The sequence below is a fragment of the Stegostoma tigrinum genome, chromosome 2 (genome assembly GCF_030684315.1).
Source record: "Stegostoma tigrinum isolate sSteTig4 chromosome 2, sSteTig4.hap1, whole genome shotgun sequence".
Taxonomy (NCBI): Eukaryota; Metazoa; Chordata; class Chondrichthyes; order Orectolobiformes; family Stegostomatidae; genus Stegostoma; species Stegostoma tigrinum.
In genome coordinates this window covers 27,626,424-27,651,694 of record NC_081355.1, presented here as the reverse complement: position 1 = coordinate 27,651,694, position 25,271 = coordinate 27,626,424, and the positions used below count along the sequence as shown (strand labels likewise).

Genomic DNA, 25,271 nt, shown 5'->3' with positions numbered 1-25,271 from the left:
TGTGGTATCCTGTTCTGTTCTTGTGTTATTTCATGGTAGCAATTATGTTTTGTCTCAGTTAATCCAGAGCATTATAATGATATGTAAATTGCATTCGGGGACAGCCTGATCCAAGTAAACAGCAGAAATCATTTTCTATATTTTAGAATCCCAGTTGCAATGCCATAAAAGATCTATAGGCTAGCTCAGTAGAAGAGGCCAGGATGTTTTTGTTATTGTTTTTTATTGCACAAAATTGACCAAGCAAAAAAAAGACAAACACAATGTCACATTACTTACCAAAACATTAAACAAAATAAAGGATGTGCTTTGAACTTGAACGAACTTCTTAGTGAATGCTACAACACAATCAAAATGTTCTTCCAAATGAGGATACATTTGATCTAAATAAAAACCCTAAGAACTGTGGATACTGTAAATCTGAATCAAAAACAAAAATTGCTGGAAAGGTACAGTAGGTCTGACAGCATCTGTGGAGGGAACTTAGAGCTAATGTTTCGGGTCCAATGTTCCTTTCTCACAAAGGTGTGTGTGTGTGTCTACATTTATTCTAAACTACAGGATGGGTACTAAAAGTTTTCAAATCACAGACAGCAATTGTGATTTAACTTCAGATTGATTGTGCTGTTAATCTCCACCTAGTTAGGATTAATATTATGCCACTGAGATGTCCTCAGTCAATTTGTTTTCTGTGTGTCACAATCTTAGTTTTGAATGACGCAGTATCTTCACTTCACTGAGATCAATCAAAACAATACTTGAATACAACAATACTTCAGGGCTGTTAAAAAAGAGCAGGTAAATTAAACCTTGCTGAAAATAAACTCAGATATATTTCTTCCCATATAATGATAGCTTCATGGCATCAGAGTTAGTTAAACAATGTTCTGTGAAAACAATGACTGGAACAACAAGCAGATACATCATCCAAGCCTGTTCAAAGCAAAAGGTTATTAAGGAAAACAGACATGAAGCCACATTGATCAGAAAGGACTTGTGACTCCAAGCAAAGTACTGATGACAAAGGTTCCTGTGATGTAGCAAAATACCATTCTTGTTGACAATAAGGAATTTAAGTAATGATTCTGTTCCATGCTTAAGTTGGAAGGCTTAGCTCAATAAGTGGAAAATTCACAGAATAGCTTGGTAGTATTTAATTTAGTAGGTTACATTTGATCAGTAATACTGAAAGCCAGCGATTTATACTGCCAAATGCCTGTTGAACTGAATGATCTGTTTTTGGAGATGTGGATTATTATGATTCTGGACCACAGTGGCAAATTCATGTTATGGTTTTGGATGAGTTTACCAACTTAGGCTATGATCTGATTAGGTACCATAAATCTTTATTCTTAAAGTGATACTAAAATGAGAGTTCCAGGGAGTTTGGTAAGGGAATAAAGACACAATTGTCCATGGCCTTGAACACACATTAAATCATTTACAATACAAGTTTGAACAGTAATATATTCTACAATATATGCACATCATATTTCTAACACCCAGAATTAACATACAGTGAACACAGATAAAAGTCAATGATCAACCAGCCCACAGCATACGTTAAAAATTGGTCACGCAAATAGGCTGGATCCCAAAAAACTTCTGGGTAACTCCCCCCGAAAAAAGAAGTTAATGACATGGTGAGTGTTAAAATCAATTAAGCTTCACTGGGGGCTTTAATTCTTCATTTTTGCAAGTCTGGCCTTGACATTCCCTCTCAAGAGAGACTTTTTAATCATGGATTACCTTAAATGACTGATCCTTTTCTAGGAGTGATTACACTTCTGTCAAGATCAGGCTTCTCCCCATTTGAAAGTATGCAATCCAGTCGGTACTGACACAAGTCCAGTCTTTCACCAATAGCTGGCTTCATCAGGCTTGTTACATCCCTGAGATTTTCCCAAATTCTAACCTTGTTCAGTTATATGAAGCAAATTCTGCTTGTGGTTTTTCAACCTCTGCTCTTTCAGCTACACGTATAACGCTTACAGGTTTCTTCTGAGCCCCTCACATCTTCCTCCAACACAGAACCAGTCATGTTCCCACTTTCATAGCTTCCCAAGAATTCTTCTGAACTTCCTAGCTGCTTATAGCTCCTGGAACTTCCTCCTCAGTTCATTCTACCAGCACAAAGCATCCTTTCTCTGCCAACCAGCTAAAATTCAACACTGCAAATTTGGAATCTGCCCCATCTCTTTTTCCAACAAACTGTCCCTGGAACCACTTTTCAGTGGCTCTCTGAACTATCATGAGTGTCTGATCAAAGCCCGACAATACGCCCTGCACCAATGCGGGGCAGAATTGAATGCTGTTACCTAGCAACTTTTAGAAATGCTTATTCTGCAAACATATATCTCAGAATTCCTAGAAATGGATTTCACCATGGGATATAGGCATGAACAGAATACGTGTTGTATCACAGGCATCAAACAGAAATTTTCAAAAAGTTCTCCACACAGTGCCAACAAAAGTTTTCGCCAATTCATGTTTTAACAGACATTTCCTGATCGGAGGGTGCTAGTTATGGTTACAATGATAACGCTGAGCAAGGCAGCTGTCAAATCAAATCTGTTTTGATCTTTGATCCTCACTGTAAGTTATGAAGCTGTTAAGCAGTACTGGGCATTCTTAGTCCAGTGCAAACCAGCCTCAAGAAGCTATTATGAACAGCCAGAAGGAAAGGATTCAACATACAGCATCAAAACGTACCATTTAGTTCAGATAGCACAGAAAATATGCAATATCTGCCAACATTTTATACTTGGCTAATGAGGGTGTGTTAATTTTACACAAAATGGAGGATTACCTTTGCATTACAGTAGATCAGATTACAGTGTGCAGATCTTTAATTCTGCAACATAATTCCAGGATGAAATACTGTGGTTCTAAAGTGGCATTCAAATCTCACACTAGGAGAGGAGGAGCTTGGTAAAGAGCTTATTAATTAGATGTAAACTCATTGACATGCACAACAATCCATGGGAAGCAGTGGAAATTAATCAGTGATAGAGCCTGGTATTAGCCTGTTATTTAGTTGTTTACTTAATCATGTTGTTGAGACAGCTGCTATAGACACATCACAATCCCAAACACATACTTTTCACTGTCAGTCACTGGCAGGCAACAATCTCACGAGCTACTGTTCTCTAGAACTGAAGACTAGTCATTAGCAAGCCATTCCATCCTACACTTTCCAAAAGCAGCGTGCGCTGAGGGACACACTAAAGCTTGGGGTATCGCTGTCAAGTTGGAGTGGGGAAAGACCACTGTCTAAGATCTTTTTGCTGAAGTTGAATGGGCATCCATTCAACAATTGGACACGCACAGCACCCCCAACACCCTGCGCCACCCCAAGGTGCCTCAAATGCATGTAAATATTGTATAGTTTGTGTAAAAGATGTCTTTGGTTTGTTGGATAGTCAAACTCCAATGTTTATTTATTTCTTTGACATGCTACTCTGCAGAAGCAAACTGCATTTGTGATTATGTGCATACACAAAGATATTTTTTATGAATAATGTATATTTTTGAAATTAAAGAAGTGGTCATTAAACAGCTCCCATTTCCCACATGCAACATCTATAAAGAAGCATCTTTTCTCATTAGAATGTCAGATTGTCAGTAAATATTATCTTTACCAAAGTCTGCAACATTAAAGAAAGATTTGTATTTATATAGCAACTTCCATGGCCTTAGGATGTCCCAAAAGGCACCACATGAATTCTTTACTGCAAATGTGGTCTCTCACGCGTCAGCAACATCCCTCAATGACTGAACACTCACTTGTAAGTGATCTTCCATGAAATATTGGATTAAATATAGCTTGCATCCTAGGTACCATATCTGTCCCTCCCTCAGAAGAGCTGCAGCTTCAGGAAAGGGAAACTGACAGGGTGGTCATGAGAGATCAGAAAAAAACTCACTGTCATATAATTGCTTTAGTTTAATATGGGGAGATGCACCAAAGACGACCAAACTTTCATGAGACTGCACATATAATAAGGATCAATACCTCTTTGTGAGTTAGAAAGCAGAGTGCTTTAAAGAGTTACTGTATTAAAGTACTTGCATCGTCTGAACACCCACAATTAGATCACTGCTGCAAATCCAATCAGCAATCCCTCTCTTGATTGACAACCAACATATCGTAAAGTGTAGTGATCTTTCTTCTGCTGCACTGCAACATTGTCGCCTCAAGAAGTTGTTCAAAAGATATCAAAACGCAACATTTAAGCACATTGGCACTCCAAGAGCAAGCAGTTTATTGGATTTGATCTGATAAAGGAATGACTAATTCTTAACATCTAATGTTTAGTATGTCAGATAAATGCTCTTGCTGCTGAAGGTTCTGACCAAGTTCCCTGATGTAACCTTAACAGCAACTTTTTAAAAATATAGAACATAATTTCTTGTAGCCACATTGCACTTCTAGACACCCCAGAATAGGGAATCTGTTTAAAAAGAGAACTCGAGAAAGAGTATAGCATAACGTGTAAATGTGACACGAGGTTTTCAGTCAGGTAAAGAATGAACATGAATACCATCCCTGTTGTTTAGTGTATTAGCCACCTACTATGTAATGTTTAGTCAATGTTGAATTTTATTGTTTCCTTACTGTAAAAATCTCAGAATGTAATTTTTTTGAAATGCAATTGTTAGTGTAGGTCACTGGGAATTTGTTTCGCTTTTTAAACAGTTTTGCTTTCCACAGGGACCTTATTGAAATAAAGTGAAAATGCTAGAAATTACTGTAACTTGAATGGTAGAGCAACAGTTTGGCTTCCAATCTCCAACCTGTCAACATCTCATTTAATTTGCAACTAAGCATTTCCATTTAAGGCATATGGTGTAGGGCACTGGAAAATACAGAACAGAACATACAGGAACACTTTCTATTGTAAGCCACAGGCAACGCTGACTTGTTTTGAGGAAGGGTCATCAGACCTAAATCATTAACTCTGATTTTTCTTCACAGATGCTGCTAGCCCTGCTGTGCTTTTCCAGCAATTTCTGATTTTGTTCCTGACTTGGACAGACTTGATTGTTCTTTCTTCATCATTGAGCTAAAATCTTGAAATTCCCCACTTAACAGCACAAGGGAAACGTCTTCACTACTTTGAATTCAGCAATTCAAAAAGGCAACCCACTACCACCTTCCCAGGGTAACTAGCAATTGAAAATAAATGTGCTAACAAAACCTTTGCTCCAACAATGGAATTAAAAATTGGTTACATTGAACCTGGCTCTAAAATCTGTGGTTTACCTGGAAAGAAAAGTTCCAGAAGGAAAAATGATCAGTGTGTTTTGTTTTCTTAACAACTAAACATGCGACTGGTTTAAAAAGAGGTTTATTCTGCTTTTCCTCATTATGGGAGATGACAAGTCTACTGTTTGTCATCATAACAGTGGCAATCATCCAGAAAGCACCAGAGGAATTGGTGGTCCAAATGCCTGTATGCATTTAAATGTAATGCTGCAGCATGGTGATAGTTAGTAATATTAATATTTAATGTTGCAGCTCCAACAGAGGCTGTATAATAATTGTTTCCATATCATCTGCAAATTTCACAATCCATTTCCAGATGCTGAGACAATTCATTCAAGTATTTGGTCCTCGTATACCTTGCCCATATGAAACTGCTAAGAAATCTCCAACAAACTAGGATATTCATTTCTCTATGATATGTTGTGTCTATAGTGACAGAGTTCTGAAAGCAATGAACTTGTTGGTAACCATTTCAATTCATTTCAGATTTCTTTCTGTATATATTCAGCTATAGAAGAGAAGTTAGATTATTAATCCTGATTAACGAAATATACATGACTGATTCTCAAATTACATTTTACTATCCACATTGGACTTCCAAGCCAAGCTATGCTTGAAATGTTTAAGGCAATATCTTTTGTAGCTTTCTTACAAATTTGGACTGCAGGGTTGGAAATCACTCGGCTAACAAGAGTAGAAAGTGTCTGCACTAAACTGATAGTTAGTGCATTTGACCGCAGGATACAGGAACAGAATTAGACTACTCAAACCACCGAGTGTGCTCCACCATGCAATCATGGCTGATATCTTTTGCAACCTCATTCTGCTATCTTGTGCCTACAACCTTTGATCCCTTACTAATCAAGGATTAATCTCTGTCTTAAAGGTACTCAATGTCATGGCTTCCACAGCCTTCTGAGGCAATAGATCCCACAGATTTACCATCCTCTGGCTGAAGAAACCCTTCCTCATCTCAGTTCTAAAGGAGTTGTGCCTTCACTTGAAGGCTGTGCCCTTGAGTCCTGGTCTCTCTTACTAGAGGAAGCATCTTCTACACGTCCACTCTGACTCTAAAGCCACAGGTGTCGTTCCTCCAGTTTATGTTTGGCCTCACTTGGACAGTGGAGGGAGCCAAGGATGGACATATCACCAGGGGAGTGGATGGGGGAGCTAAAGTGGATGGCAACTGGTAGATTGGGTTGGTTCATGCACATAGAGCAGAGACGCGCTGCAAATCAGTCTCCCCTACATAGAAGAGGTCACATCAGGAGCAAAGGATACAGCAGTTGAGGTTAAATGAAGTGCAGGTAAATCTCTGCTGGATTTGGAAGGATTGTTTGGGGCCTTGGATGGAGGTGAGAGGGGAGGTGTAGGGGCAGGTGTTGCACCTCCTGCAGTTGCAGGAAAAGGTGCCAGGTGTGGTGGAGGGGTTGGTGGGGAGTGTGAAGCTGAAGAGGAAGTCACAGGGCGAACAGTCCCTGCGGAAAGCAGCCAGGGGTGGGAAGGGGAATATCTTTTTGGTAGTAGAGTTTGATTGTAGCTGGCAGAAATGTTGGAGGATGATGCATTGTATTCAGAGGTTAGTGGGGTGGTATGTGGGGACAACATGTTTGTGGGGAAGAGGGTTTGATGGCAGAAGCACGGGAAATGGGGGAGATGTGGTTGAAGGCCTGACAAAGGGTTTTGGCCAGAAACATTGACTTCCCTGCTCCTTGGATGCTGTCTGACCTGCTGTCCTTTTCCAGCTCCACATATATCGACTCCCCTTCACAATTAACAGCAACATATTCACTGAATCCAACACAATCAAAAGTTATCATTGACCAAAACATTGTGCAGGAAGTAACTTACCAACTGACTCCCTAAGTCTGTCCACCACCTACCAAGCACAAATCACAACTGTGGCAGAATACTCTGCACTTGCCTGGATGAGCGTAGCACCAGAAGCATGATTTATCAGACTAACTTCAAATCCACTTTCTTGATAGGCCTCCATAAACCTAAATTACCTTGTAGATCAAACATTTGTTTAACTGGGCTTTGATTATATTCAATGACACAGCCTCTGCTGCCAGGAAACAGAAGGTCAACAACCTTGGGAAAAAATATCCTCTGCATCTCCATCTTAAACACCAAATGCCTTACTCTAAAACAGTATCTCTTAGTTCTACATTGCCCACAAGAGGGAACATCCTCTGAACATCCCCGTCAGAATCGTATAAGTTTCTATCCGCCCTGTAACCATTCTGTGACCAACACACAAACTGAAACTGACCCCACATGTGCAATTCAATGTATATGATGTCAGTGTGCAACTTGCTACTTAAGTCCAACAATTCTCATTAAAAATGTTTTGGAGATAGGGAAAAATTACTTTCCCCAACAACTACCAACTAGTTTTCAATTGTACCATGTCCTCCCTTCTGCTGTATTCCCTTAACAATAATCACTCTGAATTCACGGGCTATATCACAATCAAACAATGTAGCCTTGTCAGTGTATGTGGTGCATGTCCTGGGGCTTGATGCACAGTGTTAGTTAATTTAGCTCAATTCCAATGAAGGGGTAGAAATTTACTGTGCCATAAACAATTGAAAAATGTTTTGTAACAATGAAAATATTTAGGTCTCCAGACACACAGATGAATGACTGAACAGTAATGCTTGCCAACCTCAAGATAATAGAGACTGTTAAACACAAAAGAGTTGGGGAACATTACTGTGTAACATCAAAATGAATTTTCTTTGTGTAGTGCTAATGATAAATAGCAAAATCAGCTGCAAGTATTCAACAGGATTTTCACGTAGTGGAGCTCATTTTACTCATAACCTCAATAGAACGAATAATGCCACATAAACAATACTCCACTCTCCATCACTCAAGGTGCAAGGCGGGAGTCTGATGGAATACTCGCCAATTGCCAGCTCCAACAACACTGAAGACGCTTGACACTATTCAGGACAAAGCAGCCCTCTTGATTGGTACCACATCCACATACATTCACTCCCTCCACCACTGGTACTCTGTAGCACCAATGTGTACACTGCAGAAATTCATTAAGATTCCTTGGACAGCATCTTCCACACCCATGAGCAGCACCAGGTAGAGGAATAAGGGCAGCGCTGTTCCTTCAGTGTCACTGTGTCAAGATCCTGAAATTCCCTCCCTAACAGCAATCTGGACTACACCAAGACTGCAGCTTCTTTAGAAGGCAGCCCACTAACATCTTCTGAAGGACGAGAGATTGGCAATATATGCTGACCCAGATAGCGATGAACACACCCCATGAATAAATTAAAAATAATACAATGTTTCTTTGTGCTAGGAGACTTTTGGCCCTTCCCAATGACCCCAGTTTTGTAAGGACATCTTGATACCACATTTGGTTAAACATCGCCTTGATATCAGGGGCAATCACCCTCACTTTCCTCTGGCATTTGGGCCAATGTGATATTTAGTTCAGGTACAAGTTAACCTGACAGACCCAAACTGAACATCAGGGCACAGGTTATTTAATTCAGCAAATGCTGGTTGATAACACTGTTGATGACTGCATCCATCATTTTGATGACATTTGAGAGTGCACTGATGGGACAGTTATTGGCCCAGGTGGATATAACCTACATTTTGGGCACATGACATTCCTGGGCAGTTTTCCATCTTAATGAGTCAATACCAGTGTTGTAACCATACTGGAGTAGTTTGCTTAGGGCCCTGACTAGTTCTGAGCACAAAAGTTGAGTACTATTGCTGGAATATTGTCAAGGTCCACAATCTTTGCAGGATGCAATACCTTCAGCTGTTTCTTGATATCATATGGAATAAATCAAACTGGCAGAAGACTGACATCTGTGGCACTAGGGACCTCAGGAAGGGGTTGAGATGGATTGGACAGTCAGTACTTCTGGCTGAAGATAACTGCAAATGCTTCAGCTTTGTCTCTTGCACTGATGTGCCGAGCTCCCCCATCACACAGGATGGAGATATTTGTGCAGTATCCTCTGTCAGTGGGTTGTTTAATTGCAAACCATCATTCATTACTGGTTGTGGCAGGACCACACAGCCAAGATTTGATCCATATATTCTTTAATTGGTTGGATCCATCTGTCTCAAACTGCTTATGCAATTTGACAAGTAGCCCTTTGTTGAAGCTTCAACATTTTCTAAAATTCATTATTAGCTGTATCTAATACAGCTCCTGGCATTCTCTCATATACCTTCATTGAACCAGGCTGATCAGCAAGCTTGAGGTAATTGGAAGAATGGGGAATGTGCCAGGCCATGAGTTTAGTGTATGGTTTTATTGTGATGAAAGGTATCTGAAATACATTCGTATACCTATGTAAGCAACAGATTTAGAATTTGAATTTTAAAATAGTGGCTTATGAGATTGGTTAACTTTTCTGAAAGGTAAAGAGGTCAGACAGAACTTCTGGGGTACTGTCCTAATCCTGCAAGTATCAAAAAGGCCACAACCTCTGCAGTGCTAATTGAAAATTGTTCTTGTTTCCTGCTCTAGTTTATGACAGGCAGGTGAGCATTGAAGACCATCAGCTTGTTTTGATTCTGAATAATCAAAGACTGATTATACTTTAGAAAACCCAGAGATTGAAAACTCTTAGGGCAGTTGAGAGAGACCTGACTGAGCTCATAAGTAAATATAATCTCTCTCTTAGAAAGGAGTACTGGACAGTTCAGGGAAAGCACAGTTACTGCCATTCACAAAGAACTGGGGAGAATCATTAAATTAACTCCAACATTTGACATAAAGGGGTGGCTTCTCTGGATTGGAATATTTGTAACAGATAGTGTCAAGAAGCAGTACGAGACTTTAAGATCTTTTAAATTGTGCTCTATGTCTAGGTAACTTGATTTCTCATTTATATTCATCTTTTGGGTCATAAACCTCTATTCTGTTGTCAACAAAAATCTTAAGACTTATGTGGTTACGTTTCAGTGAATGACCACAGTGTTAACTAAAATAAAAAAAACAAGCCAGTTTTCATTCTGGGATCTGATTGATCTAGTAGTACAATGAGATGACATTAGCATACAATTCTGCTTCTGGTGATGGCCCCCAACTTGTTGGATCTGTTTGAAATCTATCCCATTCAATATGGTGGTAGTGTCACACAACATTAAGGACGTTTTCCTCAATGTGAAGTCAGGGCTTCATCTCTACAATGGAATCAAATGCATTTTTCTCTCTTCTTGTTTCCCTCATCACCCACTGCAGATCCAATCTAGGACTTGGTCAGCTGTGGTGCTACTGAGCCATTAGAACATAGAACAGTACAACACAGTACAGGCCCAAACTTTTACCCTAAACCTAAGGTCTACCTTAACTCCACTCCTACTTCATAAATATCATATCATCCATATGCCCATCTAATAGCCACTTAAATGCTCCTAATAAGGCCGACTCCACTACCCGCTATGGCAATGCATTCCAAGCCCCTACCACTCTCTAAGTAAAGAGCCTACCTCTAATGTCTCTCCTAGATCTACCTGCACTCACTTTATAACTATGCCCCATCATAATAGCTACCTCCACCCTAGGAAAACATCTCTGGCTGTCTACTTCATCTATATCTCTGATCACTTTGTACACCTCTATCAAGTAATCTCTCATCCTTTGTTGTTCTAGAGAGAATAGCCCTAGCTCTCTCAACCTTTCCTCGTAAGGCTTCTCCTCCATTCCAGGCAACATCCTGGTACATCTCCTCTGCACCTTTTCCAATGCTTCCACATCTTTCTTGCAATGAGGCAACCAGAACTGGACACAATGCTCCAGGTGTGGCCGAATGAGGGTTTTGTATAGCTGGAGCATAACTTCACAGCTCGTGAACTCAATCCCTCTATTAATGAAGCTAACACACCATACGCCTTCTTAACAACTCTATCCACCTGGGTGGCAGCTTTCAGGGAAGTGTGGACATGAACCACAAGACGCCTCTATTCCTCCACACTGCCAAGAATCTTTCTGTTAACCCTGTATTCTGCTTTCAAGTTTGTCCTTCCAAAATGAATCACCTCAAACTTTTCAAGGTTAAACTCCATCTGCCACTTCTCAGTCCAGCTCTGCAGCCTATCAATGTCCCTTTGTAACCTAGAACAGCACTATTCACAACTCGACCCACCTTTGTATCATCCGCAAACTTACTAATCCACCCTTCCACTCCTACATCCAAATCACTTATGAAATTTACACCATTCTTGGTGAATTTCATTGAAATTCACCACCCAGAGTCCATTCTATGTCCTTGCCAAACTCAATGCTTCCAACAAGTAGTGTTCAACACGGAAGAGTATTGATTTATCAGCTGAAGTGAAATGGTAAAATAATCAGCAGGAGGTTTTCTTGTCTGTGTCTGTCCTGATGCCATGAGACATCAAGGGTCTGTTAGCAAATTTGAGGGCACCCAGGCAACCTCCGTCTCAACCATATGCCAGTTTTGCCATGTTAGTGGGACAGGTAATACCCAGGAATGGTAAAGGTGCAGGCTGAGCTATTTTAAGGCATAATTCTGGTAGAATTACTATGTTAGGTTGTTGCTTGGCTATTCTGTGGAACAGCTCTTCCAATTTTGACATAAGCCCCCATGTGTTAGAAAGGAAACTCTGCAGGATTGCAGGGCTGCATCGCTTCTAGTTCCTTGGTCAAAGAGTTAGTCAAAGAGGCTTGAATTTAAGAGCAGCCTAAATCATGCGAAGGAGGTGGTCAATGGAGCATGGTTTGAGAACCACTGTTGTAACAAAATTAATCTTTCTCGATCTGTCTTCATGAAATTTTTTTTACATATGTAAGGTAACATTCCTGACTACCACCTGTTTCAAGCATTGCTGATGGAAACTCAAGTCATTCATTATTCTTCTCTTGGAATCATGCTTTATTAAAACTTTGACTTCCAGGGACTGCCTTTGATAAATTAGCAGATATGTTTGTGATGGGTCTCCTTCCTTTGCTCTTTGCTAGGAATACAATTCATTGAAGAAAGCATTCCGCTACTGAAGTACAGTAAACTATCTTTAAACACAGGAACAAAAACAAAGTTGCTGGAAAGGCTCAGCAGATCTGGCAGCATCTGTGAAGGAGAAAACAGAGTGAACGTTTCAGGTCCGGTGACCCTTCCTCAGAACAGTTCTTTTGGTTTTTATAAACTATTTTTAAACTTGGTCTATCTCTTTAAAGCTGCAATTTCTAACTGATCTCAGCGAAAATGTTTGCTGCTCAACTACTCCTGAAGGTATTACCTAACCAACCTGTTCAGTTATGTAACGGCACAATTCTGCAGCAGGTGGGATTTGAACATGGGTCTCCTGGTTCAGAGATAGCTGCAAATAACAGACACATCTCAAAGCCAATTAGCAGCTAATTGCAGTTGGGCAGACAAGTTAGCCTGGAAAGTAAATGTGACATCAGGGTTTTACTTCTTCATCACTTCTGTACTGATTTTAATTCTGACTTGTAAATACAATATTTCAGCCACTGAGTGTATTACAGGTAGGCTCAACCAGATGAATGTGATACTTTGGGGAACAGGAAAATGAGACAATTATTTCAATTTGTGAATATACACACTGTCTAATCATAGGTGACAGCAAGATTGATTTATTTATTTTAAATTTGCACAATCAGATTTTAATTTAGTTTCTGCACTCTTCTTTTATACTATACCACAATGTGCTTTTCTGTCTCAAATACTACTGTAGTTGTATTGTTGTGTCTACTATTTTAACGCAGACATTGACATTATTGTTGGAAATTTTCACACAACACTTAAAGTAACAAACAGGGAATTTCAAATAAATGATTTCAAAATTCTCATTGCCATTTTCAAGTTTCCTCAGAGCCTTGACCCTTCTTACTTCTGGAACCTTCTTCAACCCTAAATTCTCCAAGATCTATCCATTCCACCAACTTTAACCTTCTGTATTTCTCCAGCTGTAATTGTGACGAAATCTGTGGTTTGCAGGACTGTAGCGAACACAAAGCTTTATAACTTTAACCAGAAAATGGCTGCTCATACAACCCTGGCCTATGCAATTTGCCATCCTGTGCTTTTGAAGCGAGCATCAGGAGTAGATTTTGGATGAGAAAAGAAAGAGGTCTATTCAAATTCAAAAATTGAGACTGGTTGAATTTGAGATGGGAAATGCTGACTAACAATGTTTCCTTTTATCCAGCAAAATAATTTTGCTTAACATTAATTTGAAAACTCTTTGAAACTTAGGTTCAGTAATGCTATTTGGCCTCATTAAAAACATAATTTCAGGAGAACCTCTACATTCATAAGAGGGCCAACATTATCAAGATGTTTGGGAACCATTAATCAGATGCCAGGTTAGAACAGTAAACAGTGATAAATGATTTTTCCCTTACTTTTCGGAGATGCCCTTGGCGTGTTTTTTGCGTGTGCTGATGGAACTATATAACTGCAAATTGTTACTACGGGCCACACTTTAATAATACTGTAATTACATTTTTGAAAGGGAAAACTAGCAGCATGACTATATGAAATATATATGCAGAATTATTAAATACAGCAAGTAATGGTAATGGAATGTGGATTAAGCACAGTATCTAGACATAATATCGATCAGGACGAGAATTACCCAATTTGTGCCGGCCTGCAGAAAATGTAGAACAAAATTAAAGACAATGTTTAATCCTCATTGACAGATTAATTCCCAAAAATGAAAGCTGGGTATACACTCCAATTGGGCCCCAGTAAGGATTCAGAAGCAGAGGAGGAACAGAAAGATATATTCTCAGTTTACTAAAACTGGGGCAACAAGTTCAAATGATTGTTGAAGAAAGCAGCATGAATAGAATAGACTAGCCAAGCTGTGACAGACTAGGGAGATTAGAAGATCATCATTTAGTTGCTAATCTATTTATTATGTATTCTGTTCAGACAGCTTCTCCAGATACAGGAGTAGGAATACAGAGTAACAGAATCTAATCAAATTGTTTTATAACTGTAATATGACAACCATGCCATGGCAATTCATCCTTCTTCAAGATAAAGACAAACATTAGATTAGCTTTCTAAACGAGGTTTTGCACTCATTCACTACATTTTAGTGAAATCTGCCCTTGGACCGTTAAATATCCCCACTGCTCCAGAGTTTCTAGTTTCTCTTCACTTTGTAAATACTTTGAGCTATATTTCTTTGACACAGTGTGCACAGCATTATATGAAAGGGGACTAAAGTGGAATTAGGCAAAGGTATAAGGAAGAAACAAAGTCTGCGTTTACTCTGTTAAAGAGCAAAGAGGAGATTATGTAACTGTGATTGAGCCACAGTATGACACCAAGGCAGGTAAAAGGAAAGCAGGAAGAACACAAAAAGCCAGGCAGCATTGGCCAGAAAGGAGAAGTCAACGTTTTGGGTATTACCCTTCGTCAGGATTGGATGTGGGGATAGGGGAAGCTGCAGATAAAGAGAAGGGGTGGAGGCAGAATGGTGGTGATAAATGGACACTGGTAGTAAGTACGACCTGGTTGGTCGATGGGAGGGATGAATCCAGTTGCTAGTTGGAAGGGAGGGTCAGTAGATGGAATGGAAGGGAGGAAATGGGCCTGGAAAGGGAACTGCGGAACGAGTGGGGAGGTTTTTGAAAATGGAGAGCTCGATGTTGAGTCCTCCGGGCTGTAGGTTGCCCAGGCAGAGGATAAGGTGTTGTTCCTCAAATTTGCAGTTAAGAGTCACTGCGACATTGGAGGAGGCTGAGGAAAGACATGTTGGAGGGTCGGAATTGGAATGGGAGGTGACCAGGAGCTTAGGCTGGCCATTGCAGTCCAGGCGAGGTGCTCATTGAAACGGTCACCTCGACTATGTTTGGTCTCACCGATGTAGAGAAGACCACATCAGGAGCAGTGGCTGCAAGTGACGAGGTTGGAGGAGGTTGAAGGTGAGGCTCTGGTATTGGTGGAGGGGGACTTCCTTGAGATCCATCCAGTTCCCCCTCCACCAGTACCCTCCTCCACCTCGCCCTCGAAAGTTCCTCACTCTCAATGACTTTTCCTTTCATTTCTCCCACCTTTGCCAAATCCAGGGGATTGCCACAGGCATTCGCATGGGCCCCAGCTATGCCTGTCTCTCTTTCAGTTATGTCAAACAGTCCCTCTTCAGTAAGTACACCAGTACTGTTCCCCAACTCTTCCGCTGTTACATCGATGACTACATTGGGACTGATTCCTGCACACAGGCTGGACTGGAGCAGTTCATCCACTTCGCTAACAACTTCCACCCCACCCTCAAATGCACTTGTTTGATCTCAGACACCTCCCTCCCCCTTCTTGACCTCTCCGTTTCCATTTCTGGCAACTGTTTACAGACTGACATTTTATATAAACATGCAGACTCCCATAGCTACCTAGACTACACCTCCTCCCACTCTGTATCCTGCAAAAACACCATTCCATTTTCCCAATTTCTCTGTCTTTGTCGCATCTGCTCGGAGGAGGAGATGTTCCACTCCCAAGCATCCCAGGTGTCCACCTTTTATAAACAACTCTTTCCCCCCTCAGTCATCCAGACAGCCATCCACCATGCCCCCTCCATTCACTGCTCCACAGCTCTTAGCCACCCCACCCCTCCCAAACATAACAAAGATAGGGTCCCGTTTGTCCTCACTTTCCACCCCACCAGCCTCTGTATCCAACATACCATCCTCAAACACTTCCATCAACTCCAATTAGATCCCACCACCCGGAGCATCTTCCACTCCACAACCCTCTCTGCCTTCCGTAAGGACCTTTCCCTTTCCACACCTTAATTTGCACCACACTCCCCACTAACCATTCCAACACCACCCCCCCACTCCTGATACCTTTTCCTGTAACTGTCAAAGATGCAATACCTGCCCACACACCACCTCCTTCTTCTCCATCCAGGGCCCTAAACAATGCTTCCAGGTGAGACACAGCTTCACCAGCACCTCCTCCAACCTAGTCTAATGCATCCAGTGCTCCCAATGTGGTCTTCTCTACATCGGTGAGACCAAATGTGTACTAGGCATCTTTGCCTAGCTTGTAGCGCCAGCCTAAGATCCCAATCACTGCCCTTTTCATCTCCCTACACCATCCCCACCCACTCCCCCTCCGGCATGTCCATCCTTGTCCTCTTCCAGTGTCGTAGCGATTCCAAATGCAAATTTGAGGAAGAACACCTTACTTATCTTCCACCTGGGCACCCTACAGCCTGGAGGGCTCAACGCTGAGTGCTCCAATTTCAAGTTACCTTCCTACCCATCCCCCAGCTCTCTTTCCAGTCCCACTTCCTCCCTTCCAGCTACCAACTGGATTCATCTCTCCCATTGACCAACTAGATAGGTGTCCACCTATCACCGCTATTCTGTTACCCCACCATTCCCGCCCCTGACTTTAACTGCAGCTCCCCCTATCCCTACATCCAGTCCTGAAGAAGGGTAATACCCAAAACATTGACTTCTTCTATCTTCCAAATGCTGCCTGGCCTGCTGTGTTCTTCCAGCCTCCTGTTTATCTACTTTGGATTCCAGCATTTGCAGAATTTTTTGTTTCTATATAAAAGGAAGGGACCTGGTGATGGTTTATTAAACTCAGGAGCCCAAATAAAGCAGGTTGACAGCTGGTGAGCAGTGTTTGAAATGTCAGTTATATCAAGTTGATTAGATATTTGTAATATCTTTACATTCTACACAATATTCCTCTTCTACAATATTATACAGTTTATGCTACTTGATTCTGACAGGATGGGAAGATAGTGGAGGGGTAGGGTTCATAAGCCAGAGCTCGTCCACTCCATCCGTTCCTTCTCCTCTTTACATCTTTTTCTCTTCTTTTTCCTTCTTTTCTTTCTCTCCACTTAGCTCCATTCTGCGGATATCGTCAGTGGAAAAGAGTTGGGCCAGTCCAGACTCTAGGGGTCTCCTGGCCTCCTCGAGGAAGCCCAGCGCCCACTCCCCGCCTCGAGGAAGCCCAGCGCGGACTCCCCGCCCCGAGGTGAAACTCAGTGTAGATTCCCTGCTGTAGAACCTTTTGATCTATACCTAAGATTTTGTACCTAAGTATCTTTGTGCCTACGATGGCACCAGGAATAGTGATGTTGTCCACTTTTCACTGCACTCGTGTATCCCGTACTTGAGTGCAAAAAACCTAATTCTAATTCACATTTGAAAAAGAGATGCATAGTTATTTTTATAAAGTTGTCAACACAAATACCCTTAACAGTTTAACAGCTTTCTGACATAAGGTACTTTATACAGATTCTTGCAAGATCCAGGCAAGAAAATCTCAGGAGAATAAAGACTGGCAACACAATGCGAAAAATATTAAATGTGGAATGGAGAGTTAAGCCCAACAAGGTCAATATTGACTTGGTTTTGTATTCTGCCTTTGAACTGTTTCACATGCCCTCACTCATATTTCTACCAGCGAGATCTGCTGCAAGCAGCTGTCTCACATTTGTGTGAATACCAGTCAATCATAGATAAATTGCACGTATTAAAGACTTCACTCCCGGCTGAACTATAGAAAGCAATCGCCTCTGTACTCATTATTTGTTCAGAAATTCCTCTTCCCAGTAAAGCTTTTAACTCCTGTAACTCTGGCAACATATGGTCAAATAAAATTTCCATTAACATTGAGCCTACACTGAAGAAACACACCAACTGGCCCAAAGTTTCATGTTTACCTCCACAGGAGCTATTTCACCAACCTCTTTTCATCTGACCCTATTAACACATCCTCACATTGCTTTCTCCACCATGTGTTTGTCCAGTTTCCCATGAAATGCATCTATCCTCAACTCCTTCTGGCAATGCATTTCCAATTTTGAGCACCTTCTTGATAAACCTTCTCTCTTGAATTCACAGTTGGAGTTACCTACTGTTTTGGACTTTCCCTGCAATTAGAAGCATTTTTTCTGTGTTCATCTAATCACATCTTTTCAAGCTTTAAGAGCACACTTAGCTCATTTAGGACCCAAAAATTCCACTTAGGACGGCACGGTGTGTCGGTGGTTAGCACAGCTGCCTCACAGTGCGAGTGTGATTCCAGCTTCACACGACTGTCTGCGTGGAGTTTGCACATACTCACTGTGTCTGCGTGGGTTTTCTCCAGGTGCTCCAGTTTACTCCCACAGTCCATAGATGTGCGGGTTAGATGGATTGGCCAGGCTAAATTGCCTATTGTGTCCAGAGATGTGCAGGCGAGGTGGATTAGCAATGGATTATGGGGATAGGGTAAGGGAGTGGGTGAGGGTGGCATGCTATTCTGAGGGTTACTGTGGACCCAATGGCCTGAAAGGTCTGCTTTTACACTGTAGGGATTCTACACTTCTAAGGCAACTGAATGAAGCCAGCAGGTGGATTGACAACTTGATATTTTTATTTCAACAAATCTCTAAGGGATTTCAATTACAGGACCGCTCCAACAAATTCAGATAATCTCACAGCAGTCCACCAGCAATAATTCAATCACTAGTCTGTATCAGTCTTAATAATACTTGATACAATCACAGCATACTTTTGCACAGCACGTCAGGTTCTTTAGCTGAGCAATTCATTAGGTAGCTTGTGCCCAAAATCACAGGCCTGAGGGTTGTGTGACATTCATCCTCACCCCACATCTAAAGAAGTGCAGTGGGTTAGTGAAACCTGACATCCTCTGACAGTTTATCCTATTGTATAGTGGATGTGTTGTTGGTTAATTCATGGCAGTGGGAAGGCAACGGAAGTGAGAGAGTGAGAAAGAGCGTGAGGTGGTGGAGATGATAATGGGGAGATAGAAGATGAATACAATAAGGGGGCCTGGTTATGGGACAGCAATAGCCTTCTGATGAGCAGGAAAAAGTGTTCAAGTTTCTCCTTCATCTGCAAGAATGTTGCTGGAACGATTGTAGCTTTTTAAATAAAACTATTGGTGGCTGGAGATTAATCTTCAACTGGACGGCCTCACTGCAAATCAATGTCAATTCAGGGACCATACACCAACAATAAATTTCTCATTTGTAACAGGTCCAGCGCCAGGCTTAGGCTTCCACCAAAGATGCTTCAAAAAGCACGCATGCTAATTGTAGCTATGCAATTTAAAGCATCAAGGTGCTTGGGACATAAATAGACATGCAACCCACTTTCTAGCATCTTTGCTATTCTAGGTCACTACTTTGGTTTGTTGGAAAACATACGTAAGAAATCATGCTAATAACCCTCCTCCTAGTTACAACACTCTGAAAAGCAATTCCATGACATCATTTTTTTTAAGATTGCTTTGAGGAATATGCTAGTGATCTCCCATAATCAATATAGTTGGAAATAAGAGCAGAATTTCTTTTCTAGTTAATTAATGGGATGTGAACATTACTGACAGGATCAGCATCAACTGTCAATTCTTAAATTGCCCCCAAGTAATTGGTGACGAGTCGCCTTCTTGAACTGCTACAATCCTGGTGTTGTGGTACCCCTAGAGTTCGGTTAATGAGGTGGTTCCAAGATTTTGAAGAAGGACTGATAATGTCATTTAAGTCAGGATAAATGTGCCCTTGCTCTTCAAGTTGGTAGACGTCTGGAAGGTGTTACTGAAACAACCTTTCTCATATGGTCATACAGCACAGAAACAGACCCTTCGGTCCAACCAGCCCACGCTCACCATGTTCCCAAACTAAACTAGTCCCACCTGCCTGCGCTTGGCCCATATCCCTCCAAACCTTTCCTATTCATGAACTAAATGCCTTTTAAACATTGTAACTGTACCTGTATTCACCACCTTCTCTGGCAATTCATTCCACACACGAATCACTCTCTGCAAAAAAGTTGCCCCTCGTGTCATTTTTAAAACTTTCTTCTCTCACCTTAAAAATATGCTCCCTTGTCCTGAACCCCTCCACCCTAGGGAACAGACCCTTATCATTCATCTTATCTATGGCCCTCATAATTTATAAACCTCAATAAGGTCACCCACAACCTCCTTCAATCCAGTGAAAAAATGCCTCAGTCTTTTAAATCTATTTTAATATCTCCAACTCCCCTTTCCCAGCAACATGTCTGAAAGTAGGTCTGTAGAACATCTTGAGCTGCTGCAAATTGATGCAGCCACAATAGGCTGGTAGTCAAACAAGTTTGAGATGGTCGAAGGGATGCTAATCAAGAGTTTTGGTTTGTCCTGAAAGCTGGGTCACTTATTTTTGGAGCCATGTTCATCCAAGCAAGATGAAAGTATCACATTCTTGACATGCACCTAGTGAGTGTTGGATAGGCTTTGGGGCATCAGATGATGAGTTATTCACTGTAGAAAACCCAAACTCTGACCAGATATCGAAGCTACACATTATTTATGTGGCTGATCCAGTTAGGTTCTTGATCAATGGCAGCCCCCCTCACTGATTGTTGACGGTAAGGTACTTTGGGCTGGTAATTGTAACTAAGCTTACTCTTGTTGGAGACTGGTACTTCTGAAAAGTATTGCTCTTGCCAAACTTCTCAGCTCAATCCTGAATATTGACTAGTCTTGCTGCAAATGCACATGGACTTCCTCAGCGCCTGAGGAGTCACAGATGATACCGAACACTCTGCAAGCCTGCTTCTGACTTTAAGATGGAGGGAAAGTCATTGAGGAGCAGCTATAGATGTTTTGGACCTAGGACACTGCCAAGAAACATGCAGCAGATGCCCGTAGGCTGAGATGAACAGCTTCCAGCAGTGGCTGAGGCTATCTTCTATCTTGTTGCTCAGCACTACCTCCACCTGAAGTTAGATAGATTCAGAATAGAATCCACCAGCTCAAAACCAGGCAACCATGAGGTGTTGTCAGACATCAGCAGTGGCAGAATTGTATCGAACCTCATTTTGTAATTGCATGGACAAACATATCACTTATTCGACTATTACCATCCATCAAGCCTGGGAACAAATCCTTTTTACATGACAAGTGCGAGAGGACATGCCAGGAGCAGCACCAGACAGCAACAAAAATGATCAGTCAACCTGGTGATGTTACAACGTATGCATGCCTAACAGAAGAAGCAGAATGTGATAGACAAAAATAAGTGATCCACCGTCAACGGATCAGATTAAAGGGCTGCAGCCCTGCCACATATAGTTATGAATGGGGGTGGGCCATTAAACAAACTAATCAGAGTAGGAGACTCCACAAGTATATGCAACCTCAATAATGGGAAGCCTAGCACGAAGGACAAGACTTGTATTTGCAACAATCTTCAGCCAGAAGTGCCATGTGAATCATCCATCTTAATGTGGACATTCAGTTGGTGCAAAACCCAGTCATTAAACAATTGGATTTCACTCCAATGTAATGCCAAGAAATGGCTAACATCAGTGGATAAAGAAAAAGGCCATGGACTCTACTGTGGACTGTAAGACTTGTACTTGTTCTGGTACAGCAACAATGTGAAAACATCCAGTCCTTGTCACAAAAAGCAGGACGAATGAAACCTGGCCATGTACTGCCCCAGTCATCACCGAAATTATGGAAAGTGCTTCTGACTATGCTGTCAGTCACATTTAGCCAACAATAACCTGCTCATGGATGCTCAGTCTGGATTCTGTCAGGGCCATTTGACTCTAGGCTTCTTCACAGGACTTTTCCAAGCATGGACAGAAGAGCTGAACTTAAGACATGAGATGAAAAAGTGCCAAAGACAACAAAGCAGCACCTGAATACGGGATGAAGGAGTCTCAACAATATTTGTATCAGCGAGAAATGAAGAAAAAATCTCAACTAGTTGGTATCATACTTGGGAAAAAAAATCATTGGAGGACAACCATTTCAGCTTCAACACATCAGTGCCAGAGTTCCTCGGATCCGAAATATTAACTCCGATTTTTTCTTCACAGGTGCTGCCAGACCTGCTGAGCTTATCCAGCAACTTCTGTTTGTGCACCTATAGCAATGACCTTCCCTCCATCGTAAGCTAAGAGGTGGGGATGTTCTCTGATGATTGCACAATGTTCAATATAATTTTTCAGTATGATACTGAAGCAGTTAGTGCTCACAGACAGCAAAACCTGCATATCCTTCAGGCTTCAGCTAGTATTTGGCAAGTTACAGGCATGTCATGCAAGCGTCTGACAACGGCCATCGCCAACAAGAGAGAAACTAACCACCCCCCCCGACATCGAACAGAATTAGCATTGCCTAGTTCACCAATGTCAACATCCTGAAGCGTAACTTCAACCAGAAACTGAACTAAACTACCCATATGTATATACAAAACAGTAGCTGCAAAACAAAGTCAGAGTTGAGCAATTTTGCAACGGATAACTCACTTTCTCACTCTGCAAATCTTATCCATCATCCACAAGGCACAAGACTGGAATGTGATGGAATATGGCTTGCTTGCCTGCATGTGGTACTAAAATACTTGGGAAGCTCCACATTATCTTGGACAAAGCAGGCTGTTTGATCACCACCACGAACACCATCTTAAATGTTGCAGTGCACAGTGGTGATCCACAGATCATACAGCAGTACCGTGCCAGGGTTCCTTTGCCAGTATGGTGCAGAGATGAGTTTTTCATCACCTGGCAGAATGTGAGCACAGGCGCATCAGAACACCAAATCTTGCAACTCCCCCACCCCCACCAAGTCACATAAAATGCTAACTTAAAACAATATCACTACTCTTTCCTTGTAATTGAATAAAAATCAGGGAAGTCCCTCTCTTAACAGTGGTTAGATATAACTACAACACATGGAACTATAGCATTTTAAGAAGTTGGCACCTCACTATCTTCGCAATGACAATTAAAGACAGGCCTTACTAAAGCCACTCACCCCATAAATGAATCAAACTGAACTTCCCTGTATTAGATATGACTCCTGGACAGTTGTATGTTTTCTTCCTATTTGCCACTGGCTTCAACTTTTCAGCTAATGCATTAGATATTATTAGCTGCAACATTAGCCGGTATATTCATACCCTTTTAGCACGGAATTTGCAGTGGGAAAACATTCACAATGTCACACTTACTTTTGCCTGCCCCAAGAGTGATATATTTGTTTTTACCCTGATCTAATTAAAGGTTCAATTGAATTCAGAATGTATTTTCTGTTTATTTGTTGCGTCACAGCAAACCTTTAGAATAGACAGCATGTAAAACTGATTTGGCAAATGCATTGTACCCTGTCTCTTCATACAACAGAAGACATGTCCTTATAGCGACTAGCGTACGTACAGATCTAAACAGCTTGGAAAATGGTTAGATAGATTACTTGATGTCAATACTGCATTAAAACAGCTTTCCATGCATATAAAATCTGGAATAATTGGAATGAAACATTGGGTGGATTACACTTGTATATGAGTTGAGCTGAAGGCTCAGTTTACAAAAATCTTCCTTGAAAATTAACTCTTGCTGGGATTGAGTAAAATGTCAAAATCAGTCACACATTGCAGTGATATCACACTGACATTTGGCAGAGTTGTTATTTCAAGATCTTCATGAAATTCAGAAGGAAGCTGGCACTAGTGCTGTTTCTTTTTAAAGCTACAAAGGAAATTCACCATATGTCAGCGATGTCAGGACCTGGTTTTCTCACAGTACATGTTGGCATTACACAACATGCATCAATAAATTATCTTTCACTTTAGGAGCATAAATCTTCAATTCTATCACAGTCCAGCAACACAAAGTAGCAGCACTGACCTTGTTGAAGTCCTCAGACGTTGCTCTCATTTCCTTCCAAGTCTTATTTAACAGTTGGATACAGATGCAGAAAAACTCCTCAAACGATCGGTCGTGGGTAAAAAACATGGGGTGAAATTCATTGCAGGTCTCGCTGGCTGTAGAGTCATTTGAGAATTGGTCGCAGGGCAAAAATGGTGGGAGAGGAGGAATAGGTGAAAGACAGAATTGGGGGTCAAGTTGAAAAGACGGAAGTGGTTTGAAGGGATGCGAGGGAAAGAGGGTGGTGAAAGGAAGCAATGGGGTGGATTTGGAGAGTAGCATGGGCGGGGGGAAGGAAGTAGAAAATACAACATTTTTATACACAGACTTCAAACACAATGTAACAGGTAACAATGCACACATTCTTAAATATTACAGCTTCAACTAGACACGTAGGCCTAGATTTACAGAGTTGTGGACTGATCCATGTCCAGAAGTCCTGCCCCTATTTCTGACATACCTCAGTAGGGAAGAAGGACACACAAGGGGAATCCAAACTTAGTAGGAATCACTTGAACACTCTGGTGAGTTCAAATAGAACAGATTTCTGTCCAAACAAGGGCCTTCTCCCCCACTGGTGGAGTTAAAAATTCTTGGATCAGACAATAAAGTTTGAGGGCAGCAGATTCAGTCTGTAGAACTTGCAAGCTTTTCTAAATAAACTATTCCTTAAAAATAATAATAAGACACACCTGTGCCTGACAATTAAAAAAACACTGATCTAGCAATTTCAACAGCTACTTTCAATGATTTAATCCTACATGTTATCACTGTAGCATTACTAGTGCTTGACTGCTTTCCAGAACTATTGTTATCATGATCAGCAGGACTCCAAACTCTCAGCTTGTTTGACTATGAAATCAAAGAGGTTATGAAAGGATTAGCTGTCTTTCATGTGGAGTTATGAGCATGAACATTTGATTTTGTAAGGGTTAAGTATTTGACAGAATTCACATGTATTGAATGGGTTTTCGCAAATGAGATTTTTGTCTATACAGCAAAACTTGTGATAGACATTTGAAACATTATTTTAGTTCAAATCAGCATAGCACAGAAGTCAACTAATGACAGATCCTGGATTAATTGGTATGCTGGTTATGAGACTGTGCAGCTTCAGGTGGCACTAAGTTAGCATTGAACTGTCAGGGCCTCTGGGAGTCATGCGCTGGTACAGGTGAGTGATGGGCATGGGCATGGGGTTATGTGGCGGCTGCCTTTGAAATACTGGGTGCCAGGCCTGCAGGGCCTAAAGTTTAAGCAGAAAACGTGAACCGAGGCAAGTCTTTAAGATAGCCCATCCTGGCACTTGGGAACATCTGTGTCCGG

At 41.3% G+C, this 25,271-nt stretch overlaps 1 protein-coding gene across 8 annotated transcripts in view; it reads right to left on the bottom strand.

Annotated features, from left to right (window-relative positions):
* The window catches only part of elmo1 (engulfment and cell motility 1 (ced-12 homolog, C. elegans)), a 253,660-nt gene that overhangs the window by 52,606 nt on the left and 175,783 nt on the right, over window positions 1-25,271 (bottom strand). For all 8 annotated transcript variants that reach the window (XM_059652979.1, XM_059652972.1, XM_059652997.1 and 5 more), the window contains one exon: window positions 23,925-24,061. In XM_059652979.1, coding sequence (XP_059508962.1) covers window positions 23,925-24,061 — 137 coding nt within the window. The remainder of the gene's footprint in view (window positions 1-23,924; window positions 24,062-25,271) is intronic.